The 25,424-nt window shown below is 38.9% G+C and overlaps 2 protein-coding genes across 4 annotated transcripts in view; one reads left to right on the top strand and one right to left on the bottom strand.

Annotated features, from left to right (window-relative positions):
• The window catches only part of LOC146454668 (uncharacterized), a 28,581-nt gene extending 27,328 nt beyond the window's left edge, over nt 1-1,253 (bottom strand). Inside the window, exon 1 of the mRNA XM_085095045.1 lies at nt 466-1,253. Within this exon, the coding sequence (XP_084951171.1) occupies nt 466-659 (194 nt within the window). The 5' untranslated portion in view covers nt 660-1,253. The remainder of the gene's footprint in view (nt 1-465) is intronic.
• A 742-nt stretch (nt 1,254-1,995) lies between these two features.
• On the top strand, nt 1,996-23,745 carry LOC146454667 (uncharacterized). 3 transcript variants are annotated; one of them, XM_085095053.1, is made up of 4 exons: nt 1,996-2,102; nt 15,610-15,720; nt 16,181-16,733; nt 21,327-23,745. In XM_085095053.1, the coding sequence occupies exons 3-4, from the start codon at nt 16,212-16,214 to the stop codon at nt 22,083-22,085; spliced, it is 1,281 nt and encodes a 426-aa protein (XP_084951179.1). In that variant the 5' UTR covers nt 1,996-2,102; nt 15,610-15,720; nt 16,181-16,211; the 3' UTR covers nt 22,086-23,745. The 3 variants fall into 3 exon arrangements, with proteins under 3 accessions (XP_084951179.1, XP_084951180.1, XP_084951178.1); XM_085095054.1 differs by lacking the exon at nt 1,996-2,102 and having other exon boundaries at nt 15,570-15,720; XM_085095052.1 differs by lacking the exons at nt 1,996-2,102; nt 15,610-15,720 and having other exon boundaries at nt 15,794-16,733.
• Nucleotides 23,746-25,424: the final 1,679 nt, after the last annotated feature.

Here is a 25,424-nt window from a genome sequence, read left to right as displayed (position 1 = left end):
ATCGTGTACAACAGAAAACTTGTCGCATAAAAGTGATATCACATCTGTACAAACGTGACGTGTTTAATTTTGTTCGAAGTAATGTCTTCTAATTCTTGCATTCTGTTTTAGCGGAATCAAAGTCCCTTACGCTATCGAATTAAAGCGTCATTCTTTATTGATGTTTCTGTGAATAGGACTGATTAACAAGAGCGGCAAGCATGCTTTTCATTTATAGACATTCGCTTGTTGTGAAGTTGTAAGGTGACACCAGTGCAACTCAGTTCAAAAACTGCCATTCGTAAATAACTAAGTATTTCACCTTTAGATAAAGGGTTCCCCGAAATATCTTATCAAAACCGATCAACACGAGATCTCTACAGAGAAGTTCGTTGGGAGCGACTTGAGGGATTTTAAATCGTCGAAATGCAGGCCACAATAACAACAACGCTAGGACTACCAAGAAAGCAGAAAAGTCGTACTCACAGTGAAGTTGTACCCAGCGGAATCCCCTCAGGTATTGAGCGAAGTTGGCGATTTTTGCAGCTCACTGTTGTCCCAGAACAAATACAAGGACTGGCCGAAACACATGCTCGACCGTTTGCATCTTGCCCGAGCGTTATTCCGCATAAAGCTAAACACATTGCAACCAAAGCATTCGCAATATAAACGGACGCCATGTTTGATTGAAATCGGCAGCACTTTCACATATCTCTCTTCCAGAAAAGAGTTTCTTCAGCGTAGTGCTAACGCCTTCCTAGCAGTATCCACCGTCAATTAAAAGGTTCCTTTGCTTGGCGGGGTGTCGGTGTTGTAAAATGTCTACTTTCACGCAAAGGTTTCAAAGAGGAAACCATCAAATTCAGTTCGATTGAAATTCAATGCCAATTTCACGACATGAAACTGACCACCCACGAACGTCAGCACAACAATCCTGCGCGTCTGATTGGTCAGCTGTCACGAAATGTCGGTGAAATAACAAGGCGCTGAGCCGCGGGATGTAACCCAAATAAAATTTGCTGTATTTCGCTCCGATTCATCTACGACGCTCAAATTTCAGGCTTCCCGAGCCGTGATTGACAGGGGAATAATTGAAATGAAATGAGACGTGTAAAACGAGCCAATTGAATGCCCAGATGGTAATTTCATTTGCTTGTGCAAACAGCTGCGATCGACTTTACACGCAATCGGAGCACGCGCGGAGATCGAAGAGATAACGTGTCGAACTTTTTTCTCACTTAGCGAGCACTCCAATTTTACGCGTATTGAGTCTTTCCCAGACAGTTTAGACTGCCCTTCAATACCAGGCAAACAAGGGCATTGTGAAGGGCAGTAAGCGTCGTTTTCCGGCAAGTAATAATACACAAATGAGATTTTACAAAGAACTTCACATAATTACAGACCCATCTATCAAATGTACCGCCTGCGGTCCACTTGAATAAACAAATTCCTTTCACGCAAGGAAAACACGAAAGAGCTATAAATTAAGTCTCAGGGCCCCAGACCTGGCGGACAAAAACATGCGATGGGTCATTTTTTAATCAACTGTTTTCGTCTTGAAGTTTTGGCAGTTTTATTCTTGCATAACAAGGTCGTGTCACAAATAGGCACCGAAGTACTATGTCAAACTCTTCGTTTCAGCTAAATGCAATGCGGTAACCTGTTTTTACTGATGGTTATCAGGATTTGGGGTGACATAAGAGTATTGAAGAGACTGATTTAAAAGCAATCCAATGCTATCGTGAATCTCAAACAAAATCATCCGGCAAATCATTGACGATTAAAATAAATCCCGCCTAAAAATGGCACCTCTAAATTTAACATCCCGGGAAATTTTTAGCGCTTGCTTTCTAAAACGAAAGAACTTTTCGCAACTTGGAATTTCTCAGGCAGTTCGTCTAGGATGTCCCACGGAACACAATAGATGGTGTTGATCGAAGAAATTTACTTTTCAACGGTAACAGACATTGCGGCTAGGGCACATACAATACACACTTGCCGCACATGCACGACAAATGATTTAATTTTCACACAATCGCCTCAACACTTTATAAAAGGATGTGGACTTTTAAATTTTTCAACAAAAGAGTAATTGACTCTGTAAAGGAGATAGGAATCACGAGGTAAGTGGCAAAACGACGTGATTTGAATGTTTTGACTTCACCAGGTCATCACACAGTTATGAATAGCTTATCCGATGCGATCGTATATTATGATCTAAGTTGATTTTGGGCCAACAACGTAACGATACCGGTGATGGTGTAACTGCACAACGTCACTTATACAAAATACGGAGTAAAGGCTTGTAAGTGATTTCAATGCTATGATAACAAGCAAGGCTAATTACAGAGTCCAACAAGGCAAAAACTGGACTGGGTTATTTCCGGTTGTGTATGCTATCAAGGCAGTCTTAGCATGTATTAGTTCAAGCCAGAACAAATATTGGAACAGTAGCAACCTCGGCCATTTCAAATGACATTGTTGCAATTTTTTTTTTCTTAAAAACTACAACAGTAATGTGACACTTTAAATGTCGCTCAAAACCGTTACATGATAATACGCCATGTTTTCATTCTTTTTGTTTCTAATAGAATTAACTCTACGAAATTACGCGTGATTCCCACAAAACTCCCACTGAAGGGTTGATGACGCAAGCGATGTTGAAAAATACCCCCAATACAAGAGATGCCGATATTTGGGGTGTGATTTTCCACATATTTTATATTTTGACAGTTTTTGTTCTTTCTGTGAATTGTATTGACTTTCATCATTCATCTTGTGCCAAAAAAAAGCTCCAGGTCATTGAATCATTAGCCAGCTATCAAGTTTACCTCGATGAGCCAAATTTGGTACGGAACTGATTTCCGCGATCCTTCGGGAACTTTCAGCTAGATTGCGACGAGACCCCAGTGACTTTATTTTTCTTATTTAAAAAAAAAAAATACAACAAGTATAACTGGTTAATAAACCCTCTCACGCGAATTTTGACAACATTTTAAATTGGAACAAACGCGTGTGCGGATGACAAATAATTCCTGTACAAATTTGTTTCGGAGCTGCCGAGGATCTTGACACTTGGTAAACTTTTGCCCGGATCAAATTTGAGAAGTGAAGGTTTGTTGGAATGTGAGCAATCGCAGTTTAACTTTCCATACATTTGTCTGTATTTGAAAGCCCGCAGGAAAATTTACAGACAAATGTGCTGATAGAAAAGTTACGCGACTCATTTTACATCGAGCGGTATCAATTTTGATCAGGAAAATCTTCATTCAGTTACCTTCGCGCTGCATTACCTGTCATCGGATTCACATACAAACACTTCAGTTCGCCAAGTTTTGTCCAATTCACTGTGTGCTGGCGGCCAATCTAAGTGAAACGGCTTATTGAATTAGTTTTGGTTTTAAAATACTAAAACAGGACTAAAACTGATTTGTTTGGAAAGACTTTTCAAAAATATTTGTTTTGTTTTTTTCTATAAAAGACTAAAAATTACTCGTCATAGTATAAGAAGAATAAAAATTTTCGGAAAATAATAATCCATGTTGTATTACTTGCATGAAAAGATTTTTAAATATGTCAGAGAAATTACATAATAAACTGAAAAACGTTGCCGTCAATTATAATAAAACTGTCAAAGTACTGAAGCAGTTACGACATCTGGTACAAAATATAGATGGTCATAGATACAACAGTGTGCAGATTGATTACACATTCTCTTCCAATCTATTTAGTAAGCAGCCTTCGAGAAAAACCTTTTTTGTTTTACTTTTCTTTATTTTCGCAATATGCAATTTTCCCACGACCTTAACAAAAAAGTGAAATTAAAGTATTTATTTGTTTGAGAATGCTTTAAGTTTATTTAGGTTCATTCTGTGTGATGATAGATTCTTTTCTTTCGATCAGAATACACAGGAAACACCGGAAAAGTAATAAAGATATGGAGGAAATAATTTGCGGTATCTTGAACACGGAAGGATATATTACGCGTTTGCGAGGGTAATTGGGTGGGTTGGACTGCTGTCAGTCATATGTAATAGGTGAAATAAGGTTACTGATTAGATGGTAGAGAAGAAAAAAAAATTGAAACTTTGGTCGAAAATTTTGTCAAAAAAGCATTACGTGTACCGTGTAAGCGGGCGCGTATAAGTCCTTATTTGAACGGTCAGATATTGTCCACGGGTAGAAAAGTTAGAAAAACCTTTCTGTAACACAATAAACGGCGACATGGGAAAGTACTAGTGGCTTTTATTTAAATAAAAGCATATCAGGAATTCACCCATGCATAGACTTTGAACCACCCATGCAAATTCACAGGAAATCAACTGAATAGCTTTCAGTTAAATCAAGTCGATCACACTTTAGATCGCTGATGGTCTGAAAATTGCTTGACTGATGGATGTTGCCTTGATCAGTGAGTCCAATATTGTTATAAACTGAATGCCACAAAAACTCGGAAGCAAGGATGGTAAGATTTAATTGGATCAGTCATGGGATTGCAGTTATTGAAGCATCCTCGTACTCCCCTTATTTTCGGCAAATAATCGTTAGATTACTGCAGTGGAAAGTTCCTTTTTCGCCGGCGTTTCAGTAGGCTTTGGAAATTCGGCTGTTTCACAGAAAATTTTGCCACCATCGACACCATCACATCGCCTTTCAACTTCAACTTCAGTCTTTATTTACACACACGGTTAAAAATTCAACAGGTCAATACAAATAAACCTACAAGACAAACCGGTTATATATATAAACCGGCTAAATATATAAAAAAAATCGTAATCCTAAACAACAATTCTAAATCCTAAAGAAAACTTGACCTGCTTTCCATGAATGCCGTGTCTCAAGCTTACATAAAATGGAGATTGAGTAGTTGCTTATTTAAATTGATTAAGCAACAATTTCTCTGACCACTAGCATCTGTGACATGGATGAAAGATTTAAGAGCCACCTAGCAGTGGCTCGTGTAAAGTGGTTCGTAAAATGCAATGCAATGATTTTGGACTTTCGAACTGGTTCCAAGATCTACATCATCGCCGTAAAACGTTCCAGAACCTGTGCTGCTTTGGAGTTATATTAAGATTTCAGAGTTTTGATTGATAAGACAACAAATTAGCTTGATTGGTCAAATCAGAAGCTCAAGCCTGACATGCGCCTCGAAAACCCTACCTGTTGCACGTGTTTTCTTGATAAGGTTGGTTCTGAAATGGAAGGGTGGTGTTCGCTTTCAATAAAATTGAGGCATAAAATTCCAAATGTTCTATTCATTTTTTTTAACACACAAAAGCCCCAGTTCCTCTACCTGCTCGGTCCCTGAGCATGCGCACTGGGTTGGGTGTCTGTGGAGGCAATTTCTTAACCTTATCCTACCAAATTAACGTATCTTGCCACAGGGTCAGTCTCAAACATACCCTGAAGAAGAAAGGCCGTGCCTTTCGAAATATTGGAAAATATACTTCCCTGACCGTGAAATCAGCCTTGCTCTTTTTTTAGATTATTTACTTTACAATTTTTTTGCTGATTAGATCCTTCACTACAGGATCCGGTACTTTCATTTTGTCACGGTGATCCTTGCAAACACAGTTTATCATTGGTTTTTACTAAACAAATTAACTCTGCCTCCTAATAAATTTTTATGCCCAGGTTATTGGAATCCAAAAATATTTTAGAGATAATTATAAGCAACAATAATTCTAAAAAGTTTTAAAATACACCAATGTACGGCATTTTTTCCTTAATTGTCTTTGAAAAATGCGCTGTTACCCCCAATTGCATTCCAGGAGCCCTTTCTAAGATCTGCTTTTCCCACATCGTCATAAACTGCGCAAAATACCTTTGCACTAGTAGGCACCGTGAACACTCGCTGATTTTCTCTTCCCCCATACCCCACTTGGGAGCCTGTTCACAGACTATTAGGCTAGTTTCTCGTACCTTCTCGAGATGCCCAGAATTCAAACGTATGCATGTGCAGTAGCAATAGAAGGCACTTTCTTAATTAAGGTATTTGAAATAAACCCGTCCCAAATTAACGCGAATTGAGATGAAATTTAATTAATTTGAAATAAAGAAAATTATATTAACTGGAAGGCCACATTTCCAAATGAAGTAGATTAACGCGTATTCTATCAAATAAGATAACGTTGACGATTCCAAAGCCATCTGGTCCAAAATTAAACTCTGCACGAATGCTGAGAGAGACACTAGTGTTTTGCAAGAATTAACGTAAAATATTGTAAACGATGTATTCGAAGGTTGAAATTGAGTTTCAGAATTGAACGTTCCACTGTGTTAATTAAATCATCGCGGGCTTAAGGAAAATAACGTAACTTAAATTAGAAAGAAATTTTCAATTCGCGTTAAATCCACGGAGCGTTCATTTCCTGTAATTAGGTATATACAGAACAGGGGGGACAGAACAGAATGAACCGGAAAAGAAGGAAGGAAGGAAAGATAAGGACAGTTGGACAAATAAGGAGAGAATTAAGGACTGCAGAACACAACAAAAAAGGATGAGTAAGGTCATTGAAAAAACACGTTTGTGACAAACAACCACTTGAATAAAAAAAGGAAAACATGCACGTTCTACGTTTTGAAAGCCAAAGTTGCTTGTTGCTGTTGAGAATGCTCACTCAATATTGGTGTGGTATATTATGAAACAAAGACAGCAGGGAATATTCATACTAAGTGAATCAGTCATATTTTCACATAGGATCACTGTAATGATCTGTTATATCAAGGAACAAAGTACGTTAACGTTAAGTTTTACGTGGTATATTATGCCCGTTATAACTATTTTAGCAGCCGGACCGTTCTGTAAACTGACACACACAGCTTGTGATGAACGTACCCTGCCTAATGATGATGATGATGATGATGGTGATTATTACTGTATTACTTTATTATTAGAAAAAACCAACAAAGATTTATTGCTCGACGTTTCGGGGTCATCGTGACTCCATTATCAAGAGACTAGTTAAAAAGCATGCATACGTCAAGCAAGAAATCTTTCTTGGTTTTTTCCATGCCTTATTATTATTATTATTATTATTATTATTATTATTATTATTATTATTATTATTATAACTATTATTATTATTATTATTATTATTATTATCATCATTATTATAATAATAATAGTAATTTTTATTAAAATATTCCAAGTAAAATGCTATTTACAGATTAAGAGCAGCTATTAAAACTTATTTACAATTCTTTTCGATAAAAAAAGACTATTTTTAAACACAATTTTTTTTTTAAGAAAAGGGGAAAAAATCTCATTAAGTTACCTAAGGAAAAACCTCACCAAACTATATCATAAAAAAAAAAAGAAACAAGGAAAAGTATGTATAAAAATCATAGGACCTAGATTCTGGCGAGGTATCTTTCTAATTCAAAGTCCGCTTCTCGAACATTGCTTCTATTTGCTCTTCTAACTGTTCTTGGCCATCTAAGACAGAGCAAAGCCGACCTAAGGATGGCAAAGGATACTTTAGAACGTATCCAAGAGATAGTGGTGACATAGTTCTCTCCTTTCTTTGCTGCGACTAGCTCTGCCAGCCTGTCATGATATCTCTTGCACTCCTCTCCCATGCCGCCTGTTGTTGTTGTTGTTATTATTAGAGACCTTTAGATTCTAGTACGAGTACGAGTACGAGTTTCTCCAATAAACAAAGAGTGCGCGCCCGTGAACCAGTGTCATTTTGGCGGAAAAACGTGATAGCTGTCGTCATTTTACTACGAGTTTTTGTAAGAATGTCGTAGTGGCGAAAACGAGTCCTCGAAACGTAGGTAATCTCGTCTTTTTGGAAACACGAAAGGGCTTAATTATCATCATTCAAACCAACTGCGTCAACATGAGTTCGTCGTTCGTAAAGAGTGAAATGAAACTTATATATCTGTTCTTAGTACTTCGCTAAAAACTCGAAGTCAAATCTCGTAGTCGTACTCGAACTCGTACTAGAATCTAAAGGTCTCTATTATTATTATTATTATTATTATTATTATTATTATTATTATTATTGTTGTTGTTGTTGTTGTTGTTATTATTATTATTATTATTATTATTATTATCATCATCATCATCATCATCATCATCTTTATTGTTATTCTAAAAACTGCAGATCCCGTTCTACAACAGGTCAGGTATATTTCCAGAAAAGGCACTACGGCCTGTTTCATTTTTTAAGATACATCAGGCTACCTAGAGGTTCTTAATAAAAGCTATTGTCTTCTGCTTATTTCTTTATTTTATTTATTTAGTTTATTTGCCACACACAATTAAGCTACAATGATCAATAGATTACAATGATTACAAATGATTGCAAAGTTACAGTGATTAAAGTACAAGAGATAAAAAAGAAGTGGCGAGGGAACCTTACGGATTTTAGTTTCATTAAATCAACACCGTTCTGATTTATGCGCTTGAGACGACGGTAAGCTGAAAAAAGACAATACACCTGACACTGAGTCGGGATCAGTGAAATTGAAATTCACCGAGCTTTATTCGATAGCAGTCTGCTCTAGCTGGTTCTATTTCCAGTCCTTCGCCAGTTCCTGATCGGCCCACTGATTAATCGAACTTTGCTTTTCTCCCAAGGGGAGTGAGACTGAGAAGTGCAAAAGGGGGTTGGGGGGTACCCTTCTCGGACCACCGGCCCTTGCTCCGTGAAATGACGCCGCATACACAAGAAGTGAAGGTGATAGTTGAATACGTCAAGAAATCACCGCCCACTCCGAAGAAAACGCGAGCGAGTCAAAACGCATTTTCATTTTGACATGTAAGAGAGGGATCATCGTCATTGTGATTTGACCTTGAACGAGTCAGTAAAAGGTGATGAAGACCGTTTATTCAATGAAGTTCTGGACAAGGTGGAGAGTCAAAGTGGTGCGGGGTTCCAATTCAAGCTCATCTCGAGTCCCGGCACACACCAATCGAGTTTTCACTACACACTGATGGAAACGGATGCCGCCAAAATGAGGACTGTCAGGTCCTTACTGGAGATGATGCCCAGGATCCTCATTCCAATGAAAAGTTCTGCACGGACGACTGTAGCCTCATCACGCGTTTCCTCCCCCACCAACGTAGGGGAGGAAACGCGTGACGAACCTCTAAGGACGTCTGCGTGGGAGGCTAGGACGACTGCTTTCATCTCAAAGTGACCTACGTTAGACACGAGGGCGTGGGAGCAGAAGAAAACCCCTCCAATTGCGCACTAAGAACAGTGAGGAAATGCTGCTCTGTATAAACAGTGTCTTTTCTACGTGAGCAATGACGACGACCTCTGTTTTTCCCGAGTACTTGTTACCATCAAGGCCAAGCGAGACACCGACTCTTGCAGCAATTATATTGGGCGGGGACACCCCATGCCCATGCAGCAAAAAGGTGCCCCAATTTCAAAGTCAGCACTCGTTTCACCAACGCTCCCTCCTGAATGTGTTCAATTTTTCGTTGGTCCCGTCTGCTACAATAATCAATGCACCATTCGCAGCCACACAGGATCGCACGCCGAATCCACCAAACGTACATTGTCTGCGCAAGTCAGAACAGTTGCAGGGACTGCCATGGAGTATACAGGAAAAGGGAGGTCAAACGGGGTCACGTTTGCGGCTATGCTCAATATACCCTTGTTCTCGACACTACAGGAACCTACTGGTGTTATCAATAGTGTTAGAGTCTTGTGGGAGTCTTATGGGGGTAAAAGTTAAAGGTCTTCAGAGAGAGCAATCCTTAGATACAGCAGCTCCTGCCAACCTTGCAGCCGGACGGACGAAGCGTTTTGAGCACAGGAAGCTTTCCCTGGAGGGCGGACAAACGCCTTTCAGTTGTATTTTCAGACCAACCCTGACGACAAGGAGAAGATCAGCTACTTGAATTCCACATCGTTTTATTCGCTGGTGGTAATCAACTGGCCTAAAATCTTCGGCTATCCAACAATCATAATCACTCAACCGAAGGAGACACACGTCTCCGATTTTAAGGTAGATCAGGTGTACCGTCGTCCTGCCTTATCGCATCAGGGGGAAGTTGACGTGGAAACGGAGCTCCTGCTCCCTCCCAGTTCGTGCGACCGGCATTGCCGCCACATGAGTCGCGAACGAATTCGCACAGGTACGTGGTGTACTCCAGAACGCCAGGACGCTTTGGCTCATGGGTACGTAATAGAAAAGGTCCAAGAGGGTACGGCACTTCAAGCATCCGATTCAAAGCCTTTTCACTCAAGGGGTACGTAAGCTCACGTAAACACCTTCCGCAAAATGAAACAAGGGGTCTCTCACTGGTCACCAGACGTCGTTGATGAGACAATAGTACTTACTGTTGCGCACCTCAATCACGATTGGCTCTTTTTCGTTACGTGCAGCTCTCCGTTCATCACTGGTTGACATACTGTCACTTGTTCTCAAAATTCTACCCTCCTCACGTTCAACAGCCTGCCAAGTTGATTGCTCCCAATTCAACGTCAAATGTGTTTTCGCAGACAGGAGGTTCGTCAGATTAGAGCCTCGATTCCGTCTTTGGTGTCTTTCCTGCTGTGTCTTAAACCTACCAAGGTCCTTCTTATGAAGGGTTGGGTAACGCCCTATTTATTGGAATCTGAGCTTTCGTCCCTAGTGTTCCATTCCATTTCATCAAAAGCCAAAGAACTGTTACCTCTTTCGACTGGGAATGTCGTACACGCTGTTATCTTTCTGTGCATCCAAAGCCAATTGACCAGACAAACCGTTTCCTCGTTTCACTCGAATCCTTCTGATCGTACATTCACATTTTTCGTAATGCGTAAACAAGACGGACATCTCTGTCAATCCAATAATTTATTTGTAAAAGTTGTCGGGTAGAATCACTTGCAGGGGGGATTTTTCTCAAGATTTGACTGGTTCATCGCAGAAAGGAAGTGGTACAGATAGGGTTCCATTTTGGACAAGCATATCGCGTCAAGGGATTCAGTATGGTTTTGCTCCACGGATGATCATGATTTGGATCAATTTTACTTCCACCTCCAGTGAAAAGAAGCTGAACAGGCCAAGTAAAGGTAAAGGTGACTTTTTCCCATGCAGATATCCCCTTAGATTTAGAGAAGCCTCGAGAGTAAGTGAATGGTTAAATGAAACTTGTGTTATTCTGACGAGATTTTGTTCTGGGACAAAGCAAAGGAGGCTGTTGATAAAATCATGGTGATGGGTAGCACCAATGAGAATGCCAGTCTGCCGGAACAAGAGGTTGCATCTTTGACCTGACCAGATAAAGCTGAAAATGCAACAAAGACGTGCCAGGATTCAGATGAAGAAAGCAGGTGGCAGAGGTTGACACTTCACCTTCACCACCCAAAAATCCTTTCGGACATTTGTGGACGTCAATCTTACTAGGTTTATGATCTTGGTTGTCTTGTTGAAAACCCATCATCCTCGCGCCTTCAGTTTAACTGTAACGAACTATCGAAAGGCTTATATTCGCATAGCTCAATCCACAAGGCACATTATTTGGAGACATTTGCGAATCAGACTATTAACAAAAGAAGGAAAAACTTTCCAGCTCACCTTGTACAGTGACCAAACCAATGGAGGTGAGCTTGGGAGATGTAAAACGCCTTGTTTCGGCGTAGCGCCTTCTCATCAAGCAAGTCAAACGATTGCTGGAACAAGACGCGGCCCACTTCATTGTTGCACACTGAGGGAACGCCGACGCAGACGTTCCCGCACCCTTCCTTTGGCTGCCGAGGGGGTGGATTATTAATGGAGCGGTGACTTGTTGGAGGTTTAGCGCTTGTCCAAGTACAATCGCGGCTACAAGTATTTGCTGGCAGTCATTGACGTGTTGTCCAAATGTACGTGGGTTCAATCACTTAAAGCCAACACGAGGAACTCATGGGAGGCCTTTTAAGAGATTGTCAAGGAAGGTCGACAAACTATTCAATTGCAAACGGACCGAGGGAAGGAATTTACTGTGAGAAGTTTCGGTGTTTTGGGATTCATTAGTTTTTGGCGCACTGTGATGCCAGGGCCTTCGTAGCAGAACGTCTTTATCGCACGTTGAAAAAAAAAATTATGTCCCGCGTTATTTCACCTCGGCCAATACTCCACTTCCAGAGCCATGCTGCAATTATTGGCGCAAGAGTTAAATGACCTTACGCAACACGACGGCAACGCCAACAAAAACGTCACTTAGAAATGCGCATTCATGTTTTGTGATCCACTTTGTGATTATTCTAAAGGACGGTGCCTACTGATACAGAAGTATTTTTGCGCTGTTTATGTCTATGCAGAAAAAGCAAATCTTAATAAGGTCTACTGGAATCCAAAAAGAAAATTGGGTGTCACTGCGCAGCATTTATTAGAGAAAATTAAGCAACAATAATTTTAAAAAGTCGTTGCTAAAGTACAAAACAATGTATAGCATTTTTTCCCAAATTAAAGCTTAATTATCTCTGAAAAAAGCGTGGTTACCCCTAATTTTCCTTTCGGATTCCAATAACCCTTGCCAGGATCTGCCTTTGCCGCGTGGTTATAAACCGCGCAAAAATATCTCTGTTTTAGGTCGTTTAGGAGGTCGCCATTAAGAAGCCCGCCTTTCTCGGACCATCCCGAGATGCACAGAACGTATGCAAGCGCAGCACGACAGGTTGGAAAGATAAACGTTCGCCGCCTCCTCAAATTATAATGTGGGGTGGGCCTTGCTGGTAGCAAATGGTCAAACTTTTGAGAGAAGTTGGAAATAACGAACTCAAACAACTTTGGACAAAGTTCCTGGCGCCTGTCTTTCAATGTGCCGGAGTACGACACACCCGGAGAAATTATGAAAAGTGCACGTCTCTGCATGCTGTCTAAGTCATCATTCAGGTATACCGGAAGCCCTGATTAACACTGGCGCGCAATACACAAGAACCGGCCTAAGGCAGGTGCAGTAAAAACTAAACACATTGGCAGATGGAGCATTCGCTCGCCTAGGCAGAATGAGAGAAAAAAAAAAATAAGTGCTTGTTAGCCCTTTTGATGACATAAAATGTCCGCACTGACTTTGGGCATTTATAACTGTTTTAATATTTAGGCCACCAAGCTTTATGACTTTTCCTAAAGTTTACCTGGCAACAATATTATTTGTTAATGCTATGTTATTGCCCACGTGACTTGGTGTTGTTATGGTAACAAGATTTTGACCGCCCTGTTTTTCAAAATTTGGATTTTCGTAACCTTTTTACAATAAATCAGTCACAGTTTAACCTATTCAGTAATAAAAAAAAACCAGTAATTTACTGTGTCAGTGCAAAATGAAAGTGCCGGATCCTATAGTGAAGGATTTAATCAGCAAAAAAATTGTAGAACAAATAATCGGAAAAAGAGCAAAGCTGATTTCACGGCAGGGAAGTATATTCTTCCAATATACTTTCCTGACCGTGTGTGACGTGGATCTTGCCCTTGTATGACACGATTAAAAAGGGGACTGTACAAAACCCTTCCCGCAAATCCACAACATACTAACAGACTAAGTAACACAACAAGTTTAATTAATTTAGAATACATAAACGTTTTAACACAAATAAACTGTAAGGCAAAAACTATTTGTAAACCTAATTAATTACCTTAAACTAAATTAATTATACAATTCAGTTCCTTCGCGGTTATTCTTCCCGGTTCAAAACAAAAGAAAATAAATGTTCGATTCCTTTGCGGTTGTTCTTCGCATACGCCAAGCAAAATTCTCCACTCCACGACAATCCCACAAAATTCTTCGCTTTGCTACACAGTCTAAGATCCAAACTTACTTCTAGACTGACGACAGCGTGTCTTTAGGTACTTTCTTCGTTTGCACTTCGTAACTTGCTAGTGCCACGTTCTTTCATCCGCTTGCTTGCGCTTCTTTCTCTGGTTCACCACAATACAAGGCTAGAGTTAGCCACCAGCAAATGAGTTTTACCGAAGGTTTTAACCAGCTTCCTGCTGATGTCATTCAACAGTGTCGCGCCTTCTCTTCTTACTTCTTCGCCCAAGCCTTTCCAAGATTAATAATCAACAACAAAAAACAACCTGACCTCTATTTAAATACTCTTACACAATTACGACATTACAAAGAAGATTCCAGAAAACGCTAACTACAAGATGTACCGTAAATGCTGATTACACAATAAGATACGAAATACACGGTAACAAGAATAATAATAGTTAGTTAGACTACATTGACATTTACAATTTCCAATTTCCTAAGACAATAACTACTAATATACTAGTGACATTTTTTGACTGATAAAAATACGACGAATAAAGACTATAAATAATTAACAATCAGGGGCGTAGCGTGGTTTTTCCGCTTAGCTACGCCCAGGAGGGCGTAGTGAAACGAGCGCCGAAGACGCGAGCCTCTAGTGGGTGTGGGGAATGTTCCCCCAGAAAAGTTTTATTTTTAGGGACTCGGAAATGCCATTTTTTCGAGGGAGAAGTTTCAAAAATCAAAGCATGAAAAAACGCTAACTATTCAGTAACTTTGTTGTTTATTTGTCAGCCTTTGGTACTACTGATATAAGTGTATATTGGACTTGTGTGTTATAAACTGTAAATGCGGCTACAGGAAAAAAGCGAATTGTTTCCCTTTACTACGGGAAAATTCAGCAACTAGATTGTCAATATCCACATTCTTGTGCTTGTGTATGTGGAGTATTGCCAAAGAGGACAGCCTCTCCTCACTCATAGTGCTTCGAAGAGGGGTTTTCAGTCTCTTCATGCCGCTAAAACTGTGTTCGGCAGCACAGGTTGACACAAGTGTCTCGACCATCACCATTGTGATGACTGGGTTTTGAACTCGCAATAACAAGAGAAAACTCTTGCATATGTTTAAGTCGCTTTTCGCCAAAAAGTCTATAAGTTAACCCCCAAGGGAAACGCCAAATTTTTCTAAATCGGTAACTATAAACCAGGAGACCACATGTGATATACCATTTGAAAGGTATTTTCTGGGGTATGCTATAAATCACACCAAAAGAGACGGAGGCCGGGAGATCACAGATTGAATTGACAAGTGCCCAAAATGGAAAAATAAAAATGTTTAAAATTTGTCTTTTCCTTGTAAAGATTGGGTATGTCCCTAAACTATAGCCTAATTTGCAGCTCTCAGTACATTGGTTGTTGTGCGATATTAACTTGGCCTAAAAAGTACAAAGATAAAAAAAAAAAGTTCCAAAAGTTGCAGGGGTGGTAAATCAAGTCTTGTATAGGAGGGGGGCATGATATTATGCTTTCCATGTGTAGATCTTTCGAGAATCTTTTAGTTGTGCAAATTTCACGCAAATTGACTGAATATTGAGCATGTGATTGCATCTTGTGCCATACGGCACTATTGAGGCTTAAAGGGTTAATAAATAAATAAATAAATAAATAAATAAATAAATAAATAAATAAATAAGTCAAATAAATAAATAAATAAATAAATGAACATTCTTTTTTAGATTTTCGAGGTACGCACGTGCGTACGTGCGTATATGGTCGTTACGCCCCTGATAAGACTGATAATATCCCTAACGAATTTAGATAATGAAAAAGAAACGATTAAATTTCTACATGTAAAGGAAACAAATGAAAACATGAATAATAGGAATTTTGTGACACCGTGACAACAGTTTAACCTCGCAACTTTTATTTTTCATATCACTTTAGCGCTTCTTGTCGTTTTCGCTGGATTTGTACGGTATTCTGAGGTTTTAGAGAAATCGAAAAATCAAAGACGGCGTTTGCACAGCTGCCCTCGACCAGTCATCAAAGAAAACAGTGAGTACTCCTGAAGTTAGGATGACCCTAAAGGAGCAAATTAACTCAGTGCTGTTGTTTCCCTCTTTCCTAATGTTTCTTCAAGAAATTGTTAAAACAGGTAATTCCCCGGGTAATTCCCGTTTTATCTCTAATTCATTTTCCTACAACACATTTAGTTGGTTAGGAAAAACTCTATGATGGTTATACAACATACAGACTTTAGAAAAAAAAAAACCTCTGGTCAAATTGAATGGAGGCTCGCCAACAAAGGCTGACTGTTGTGTGAGTCTAGTGTGAGGATTGTGTGAGTGGAGTGAGTGTCACTCCCTGTGTAAAAAGTACAGTGAAATTCAATACAGTAGTTTTATATACTGTTCAAGTAGGTATTCACCGAAGTCTGTGCCGAACGGCCTGTGAAAAGTGATAGCTTCCTGTCCGGTACCGGATGTGTCGACTCGATGTTTAAATTCTTTTTCAGCAGCGAAGGCAGTTCTCCCCAAGCGGCTAACATGGCTGACTTAGAAGCCGAGGTTGAACAATTCATCGGCGACGATGCGGACTTTCACGCAAGGAATAAAGACAAACCTCTGTTCAGTATGCTGACGAGAAAAAACCTTGCCATGTATTTACAATTTGTGTTCTTTGGGATCGGCTCTGTGCTTCCCATCTTTGTTATTTTCGCGGCTGTGGATTATTTTGATGACATCTTCCCTCGCAAGCAACCGGAGTTCGCTTTGAACGCTATTTACAATCCACTGTTGTTCTGCGGCTCTTTCGTGAACCTGGTTTGGGGCCGAGCTGCAAGCTTCAAATGGCGAATCGTCAGTGGATTTTTGGTGATGGCAGTGTGTATGGTTGGGTTCATTGTTCTGGATCAGCTGGAGTTATGTGGTTCGACATGTCTTAAGAGTCATTTCTGGTCCGTGTTGTTTGTGGCGGGTATTCTTGGTTTAGCGGATGCTGTTTGTCAGTCCACTTTGTTTGGTTTAAGCACTCATGCCTTGCCGCCATTGTATACTCAAGGACTAATGGTAAGAAATTTTCATCAATTTGACTTAAGTTTATTTTAAATGTTAACAACCTTATACAGCCTTATACAGCCTTATACATGTAGGTACATGTATGTATGTTGTGGTTAAATTTTATCCTTGGTTTAAATTTTGTTTGCCATTGTTTGAAACTCATTATCACACATTACCATACCCAAGAACAATGGAAAATGAAAGGTAAACCAAGGATAAAATTGGACCATAGCATGTACATGTACATCGTCAGAGTCAAAGTATAAGTTAAAAAAGAGCCTTGCAATTTCCCAGTAATGTAAGTTTAATTGTGTGGGGAATTTTGTGAAAGAGAATTTTCCACACAGCCCCATAAAGATATTACTTACTTACTAAATGTGGACACTAACTATAAAAGGACCCCAGACTGGGCGAGCTATCAGTCATTTCACTCTGGACACCAAGCTGTCAACATCACCAGCTTACAGTGTAAGCAAACTCTCTAGATAAATTCTAATGTTTGGCAAATCCCCAAAATGTCTTTCTTGGGAATAATTAAAAATATCAGGTTTGCTTCTATTTCTAAGGTAAAATTTTACAGCACTGGCCTATGAAGTTGTGTAAGAAGGGTAGAAATTATTTGAGGAAACAGATGCCCAAGGAATCCTTTGATTGCAGTTTAATTTTGGTTGTGTTTCATTAAATTTTGATGATCGAATTATTTTGTTAGTGCTGAACACCAGTTAAAGCCATTCATTGAAAACGGGACAATATTGTTTGAGCTATGAACCTTTATAACAGAAACAAGACCCTTAATGCAAAAGTTGTGTTATCATGCTGTTTACATGTATATTATGTGCAGCCATCTGGCCCCAGTTGTTCAACAAGGAGATAACTTTATCCAGCAGATAAGATACATCAGTTGAAGTACATTTTATCCGTTTGATAGTAATTTATCCACTGGATAGAGTTATCTCCTCTTTGAACAACTGGGGTATGGTACGTGTTTTGTAAATACATTATAATCCTGATGCAAAAGCTGGGTCACAGTGAGTCTTGCTATGTAACTATATCCCTTTTGCCAATGAAGAAATCAACGTCAGTTTTCTATGGTCTGTACTCTTATCGACCATAAGATGGAATCATAAAATGTTCAAAACTCAAGTGGAACCACGAGTTGGGCGTGAGTGGTTTCACTGCGAAGGCCATAGATGTTTATTGTTAAAAAATATGTTCATCAGAGACAGTCATGAAATTTCACAACATGTATTGTGAGGAGGTTTGTAAACTATTTATTTAAGTATTGTACCTCAAACTGGATGTTAACTGTCCAACAGTGATGCTACTATAATCACCTCTGGCTCAAAGAGTCATTCACTGACAATGCAAACCATTTGATATAACATGCTCACGCATGGTTCATATCCATGTAACTTGTTCACACCACTAAGGCCTGGTTTTCAATGGCATTGTGAGGATAAGCAAAAGTGGGAACATAACAGTCCATGTGAAAAGAAGCCAGACAAGCATATGCATAATCACAGGGCAAACATAAGTATCAAGTATTTTCCTTTTTCAAATGCTTCTGTTTCTGCTTAGGTTTGCCTGTTTTCACTTGACATAAACTTGTATGTGTTGGCTCATGCTTTTGTTCTGAAATTCCTCAAAATGAATACAGCTCAAGAATTTACTCGAAACTTAAACTTCGCTTGAGCTTGAACTTGACAGAAAAAAAATTAATAGGCTCCATGAAAATGATGCCAACTTATAACAGTTCCCATCCAAATCGTGACCCATAAAAGAATCCTTTTTTTAACGATAATGGAAGAATCCTTGGTAAACTTATATTGGCATCAAAATAGAGAAACAATGAATTACGATGAATGACACAGGACAACTACACCCATCACCAGATAAGGCTTGCATTCTCCTTCATCAAATTGTGGAAATTTGATTACCTTCCTTTTCATTTTTTTTTTTCTGGATTGACAAGGTATATACATGTAGGAGAGTGGGAAATGGGGGTAATTCAGTAAAATGTACCATTGTTACAACCATTTGGACGCACTAGTGGGAAGTAATTGTCAGTGTTTTGACACATTGAGAACTGAAGTAGACCAGATACCAGAGATCAGAAGAAATACACATTAACCCGCTTATTTTTGGAAGACAGGTCAGGATATTGCAATCATATAAAGTGAAATAGATATACGTCCTGTTGAAGCAGTGCTCAGAACTATCACAGTGAAACTCCTACTTCTTATTCAGCTTAACCAGCAGCAGTTTGTTGTCTTTTGTATGATGTATGAATGATGGGCAAACAAAAGTCTGATGGTTTTAACTGCTGCTATGATAAGAGGAAGAAATGGATGTCAACAAAGAATAGTTGATCACCCTATGCCTGGTCAGTTCCTCGTCCCAGAGAGTTTTCATAAAAATCTTGAAATAACGAAGGATTATAACAGGGGTTTCATCAGAAGCTGGCAACTAGCGAATTCAGCCGCCTACTTTTTATATCAGCCCCGCCTACTATTGCCATGCTATCTCCCAATTCCGATCTGTTTTTTCCTGAATTGGCAAGCGAAGTCAATTGCCAAAAAACAGTTTGTCTCATTTTTATCTATTGGAAGATTGTACGTAACATGCCAAGGATTTAAACAATGTTAAGAACAACGCAATTGACACTTATCGTTATTTGCTGTTCGACACATTAAATGGAGATCATGAACAAGTGATTTGTAAGAAATCTGTCTTATCTATTGTACTCAATTTGAATCCCAGAATGCTGGAAATAGCATTTCCGTGCTTCCAGATCTCAAAAAATTTCTGCAAGAAGAGCTCTTACGACCCCATTATTGTCACAGCCGGCTACTCTACAACAACCATCCGTCTACTTCAAATTTTATTGAAAGCCCTGATTATAAGCTTGTGGAGTGCTTGGCTACGAAGGCTGCATTAATTTTTGGCTCGCCTGTAGAGAGTTTCCGTAAAAACCTTGAAATTGTGAAGGATAATAATAATAGCCACATTAGTCCATAACAAAAGCGTGAAGGTCTGAAAATTCCTGCGTTGTTCAAATTGATCACATGTCAATGACGAGCATTGACAGTTATCACTGTGATCCCTATTGTCTAGCTCGAGTTTTCCAAAATCAGCCTGCCCCACCCAAGCACTACGGCACCTTAGATGTTCTTGACAACTTTCCAACTTTTTTTCAACATGAAAACTTGGGGTCACACTTGGCAATGTCCCACGATGACATATTTCTACTGCAAGGTAAACAAATCCTTTCAAAAATTTTCCAACTGTGAGCCATGCCTATGATGGAGATTTACACAGACATATTTTGTGATAAAGTTGTTTAAAATATGGGATGATTTGGTGGAAATGGAAGTGGAAACTAGCCCATAAAATAGCTTAGAAAGCAGGGCATGAAGAAACATATTTTCATAGAATTCAAGGATCAATTATTTATTGTTTGACTTTCATGTAAGCTTATACTGGTTGCATTATTTACAACCTGTTAGATATTTTTTCTTGAATATTTTTGTGAACAAGAGTCAGTAGATGTTAGTTCTCCTTGACTGTGTTTCAGAAAACTTTTTACATTCCTTTTCACCTTCTTTCCTGTTGTACAAGTACTACTGTTACTGTTGTGCAAGTTTTTAAATTAATGGCTAAATGCTCCAATCTCTTAGCATAATTTTTGATGTCATATGATATTGAATTATTACAGATTTACGTCAGTTGGTCCAATTGATATAAGTTTTACAAATTATCCTATTTAGTTATTAGCTGTAAACCACTTTTTGATGTACATGTGAAAAAGAGGTTTAGGACAAAAAAGAATAAAAAACATTTCAGACCATCAGTCCATTTGGTCCACTGTATTTGTATTTACATTGGATGAATAATTTTTGGGTTTCTCCATAAGTAACTGGTGGAACATTTGACTCTGTAGGACTCATCTCCAAGCTCTTGTAAGCTACCACTTCATGGAAGCTGCTGCTTCATGTAATATTAAAACTCACGTAATTATTACCATGTCACATACCAAGGGTATCCTAATTAGGACATGGCATTTCCGAATGGCCCCTGAAGGGGAAAATTAACTGAAAGGGTTGAATTAGAATGGCAATTCTAACTCAAACACATGGCACAAAATGTAGATATGTAAAACTAGTTACATTACCTGTATTTTTAAGTAATGTTTAAAAAATGAGCAGGAGTGTGTTATTGGGTTTAAAACCACGAGGTGCAGTGAGAGGTTTTAGACCCAATAAAAATGTGCTGGAAGTTTTTTGAACTGCTTCAAAAACATTCTTGGAAAAGCTTGTGTCAATATTGTTCATAACAATAATTATGCTTTTGTGAAAGTTGAAAATTAGCATACGAGAGAAACACCACATACTAATGAGGAGTGTTTTATCAGCTGATAAAACACCGCATACTAGTAAGGACGAGGTTCATCGATATAAAGTCACTGCACGTGATGTATTATCGGCCATTTGATAGGTCAATGGACCCATGAATAATTTTTTTATTATTAATGAGTTTTCAAATGGTCAACGAAAGGAGGACACTTTATACTAATTCAGACAATTGTTGTGATTATTTCAACAGCTTGGTGTGGGTTTATGTGGCCTACTGATAACAGTCTTGAGGATTCTGACCAAGACTACAACCAACAACCTTCATGTCTCAAGCTACTACTACTTTGGAGCTGCTGCTGCATTCATTCTCCTGGTGATTGCTGTCTATCTGCATCTGGCAAGAGGCAATGCATTCCAGCGCTACTACTTGCGCGCTCCAAGAAGTGGCCTTGACACTGACTGGAAACACCCCTTCCAGAGATTTGCATTCTTCACGGGCGAAGCATTGAGAGTGCTTCGGTACAAGCATGTGTTCTGTCACTGTTTTCTACTGACCCTGGTGACTGCTCAACAGTACATTGTTATACCATCTGTGGCCACTATGGCAATAGATTTCCTTGGAAATGGCTGGTTCCCTGTGTTACTGATTCTTGTTTACAATATTGGTGATGTTCTTGGCCGAGGACCTTTAGCCATGTACTATGTATATTCCCTACATAGGGCATGGCTATCGACTTTGGTACGGTGCCTTGTTGTCATCGGCATCTGTTTGAGTGTACCACCGCATATGCTGAGTGACAGGCCTGCATGGATGGCGACGTTTGTTGCAGTACTTGGTCTTTCCACTGGCCACCTTACGACATCACTCATCTCTTATGCTTCCTCTGAGGTACCTGGGCGTGCTAAAGAAACTGTGGGATACTTGAGTGTTTTGAGTATAACACTGGGCATGGCAGGTGGAAGTGCTGCTAGTTATTTTATTAAAGCTCTTTTGGATTGGACTGGTTAAATTTTTAACCCTTTTACTCCCATGATATGAATGTAAATTCTCCTGACTGACTGCCGATACATTTCTTTTAAAAGTTAGTTCACACAATTTGACACTACATCAAACAATATCACCTAGCTATATAGTTGATGATTTTCTTTATTTTCATCATTTGTCTGGTTGACATCACATTCAAAATGTAAAGGGAAATTACATATTGATCACTCCTGGGAGTAAAAGGGTTATGTGTTGTCATTTTGGCAAAATGAACTTAATTTATGGACCCAACATTTTTTTTCCTACCCCAGAACTCTGTTAAGTGTAGGATTAATGAACGCCAATATTTATTCTTGAAGCTCATTGTTTCCAAGTTATCTTTTGGCAACTTTCACTTGAAGAAACACTTTTTTCTCAGATCAGTATTTTTCTATTTTTGGTGTTTCCTGTAAGAAATTGCAACCAGAATCAGTGTGTGATAACCCCTATGAAAAGCTGATTAAACAGATAACGTTTGACAGTGCCATTACTAGTCTTATTACTCAGGCCAACCAAAATAATAACAGTTGCTTGGGAGAATAAGTAATGAGAAATAATTAAAAAAAGATGTTGAAACAAGGAAATGGAGGATTAAAAAGAGAAGCAAAGAAAAACATGAACACAAAAATTTAATTCAAAACTTCCATTGGGAAAACAATTTGAAAGTCACTTGGAACCAATAAACATTGCAAAATCAAAATTACAGGGTTTGGTATGAGAGGATTGTAAAATTATGAGGCCTTGAAAATCCAAATTGCACCAAACAAGCTCTATTTTACTCTTACAAATTTGGTGTCGTGTACACAAACAAAATGAAATATCATTTTGTATGACTGTGCTGTTATGCCTGCTATATGTGGAACAATTTTATTTTTAATAGGTCAAATCCTCCCAAATGTAATTCTTCCACTAGCTGTTCAATTAACACCTTATGCTAGTCAACATTAAGTTAAGCTTGAGTTTACTCAAAAGTGATAACTGCATTATTTGATTCAAGAATTGACCCAATCTCGTACCCAGAGTCCTCAGGCTTTTTGGCCAGCAGTTTGTTACCAGGAGAGACTTTAAAGATTTCGAAAAAAAATTAATTTTTGATTGGCTGCCTTGTAATGGCTTGCATTGATTGTTTTACCACAGAAATCCTGCAGTAATAAAATCCCAGTTCCCCAGAGTCTCTCCTGGCGACCAACCGCTAGCCAAAGAGCCTGAGGACTCTGGGTATGAACTGAGGAGGCAGAAAAGGGCTGAATTAGTCATTGAGGACATTGAGCAACAAGAACATTGACACCCTGGACACTTAGCTGGCTGTTGTTTTATTCATATTATTGGTGCAATTTTACACAGTCACTGATAGAAAGCACTTGTTTTGCCTTTGCCATCTGTGGCTTGTCTTTATCAGTTTCATCCACTGCCACATGGATGCCCAGCATGTCAATATTCAGTTTGCCCAATGTCAAACATCAGTTTTATTTTCATAAATGAAGAGTACACTGTGTTCAGCTATTGTAGTACACTATAACAAATATACAATGTTGAAAGCACTATTAATTTATTGAATTTTACAACAAGATCCAGATTGAAAGATATGTGATGTTATATGTTGTGTATTGATGAAAACTATTAAAAAATTTTGACCTTTGTCTGATTTAATTGCCTGTAAGTTCCCAGTGTTTAACGTATGACACTGAGCAAAAATCTGGTTGTCTACCTTTGCTTCCATTGTCCATAGTACCTGTTTCTGAGTGTTTGACACAACTGTTACTTGCAGCCTTACTTTCCATCTTTACCCAGCTGCGTTTTCAAGATTATCTTGCCCTTCCATCTTTCAAAAGAAAAGATTTAAAATGTAATTGTGGTGATGGGTAAATTCAAAACTTTATGAGATGGACAGATTACATTAAACATTTGTTCCCATATCATACTTTCTTAAAAATGAAAACTCTTGGAGTGGGGTGGGTGGGGGTACTCCATGTAGTTAGCTACACAGTCAGGCTCAGTGAAGTGAGAGGAGAGTAATAACTGTACGTAATTCCTGTTGGAGATTAGAGGGAATAGTCCTGTAACATAGCTGATAAAAATTATTATTCTTCTGTCTTTGGCTCTTTGGTACGAGATGGGTATGAAATTTTTCAGTTTCATGTATATTTAACTGAAAGGGGTATCAATGAAAGACAGACAAATTCAGATTTGGTACTGCTCAGGCTGTTGAGATGTAACTTGTGGCATAAGCAACAGTCCTTCTCGGGATATGGGATCCCGCACCAGGCAAAGAAAAATCTTTTACCTCCGCAACAATCGAACCCATGACCTCCACATTTGATAGTCTGTCTCTACCGACTGAGCTACAAGGTCAGACTGAAGAAAGGCGGGTGATAGTGGTGGTAATAAGGTGAATGTGAAGGGTACAAGTGTGTGGTGTCGCCAGCACTAAGGCCACAAATGATGGATCAGAGAATTAACTGTAGTGTATGTTAGAGTGCTAAATTAACCCATGAAAACCCTGCTAAGAGATTTTTTCTTTGCCTCATGCCATCTCCCATTTCCCTACTAGGGCTAATGCTTAGTAGGATTTTTTACAGGTTCACTTAGCACTCTATGCCAATGAATATTGGGTATTTAAAAAGTACCGCCCTCACTCTTAATTATCGTTTCTATCGTTTTTTTATGTAAAAATTGTAGTATGTTTCTATTATTGCACTTTTATTATTCTTTACTTTTTTTTTGCTCTAGTTAGTTGCACGTTATACGCCAGTTAGCTGCACGTGGCAGTGACCAACTCTAAAGCCTAAGCTCCTTTGGTCACTGCGCACATTTTACTTTTCACATTTATGTAATTTAATGCTGCCTTTATGTTACTTTAATTTCCTTTTGTTGTAAACCATTGAAATAGTGCATAATAATAAAAAAAACCCTAAAACCTTAAACCTAACACACTACAGAGTTAATTCTCTGATCCATAATTCGTGTCCTTAGTGCTAGAGCAGTATGGGACACAGGCAGCCCAAGCTCAAGCTGTGAGCGATGATCATCTTGCGTAATGGTGCTCACGGCGAAAATATGAGTTTGTATGGGAATATTTACGATCGGATTAAGGAGGTACAAATACTGGAAAGTTCTTAATAATAATGACATACCTTGCTTCTAAGGGGTATTATCGATTGTCTTTTTCCCATTTATCTCTTCCTAGGTTTCCCACTCTTTCTCTTAGGAGTGGGAAACCTAGGAAGTGACAACTCGCTAAAATGGCCTCAAATCAGCACAAAATGGCAAAGACAATCGGCAATACACCTTAGAAGCAAGGTATGTTATTTTTGTTAAGAACTT

This window comes from Pavona decussata, unplaced genomic scaffold, assembly GCF_977016875.1.
Source record: "Pavona decussata unplaced genomic scaffold, jaPavDecu1.1 SCAFFOLD_300, whole genome shotgun sequence".
NCBI lineage: Eukaryota > Metazoa > Cnidaria > Anthozoa > Scleractinia > Agariciidae > Pavona > Pavona decussata.
The sequence above is the reverse complement of the archived record's forward strand: the minus strand, read 5'-3'. Positions and strand labels throughout refer to the sequence as shown.

Excerpts from the sequence above, each read along its gene's own strand:
- LOC146454667 (XM_085095052.1), top strand. The coding sequence starts at position 16,161 with ATGTTTAAATTCTTTTTCAGCAGCGAAGGCAGTTCTCCCCAAGCGGCT. Across the intron at positions 16,734-21,326 it reads TGTATACTCAAGGACTAATG|CTTGGTGTGGGTTTATGTGG; the intron begins GTAAGAAATTTT and ends TTATTTCAACAG.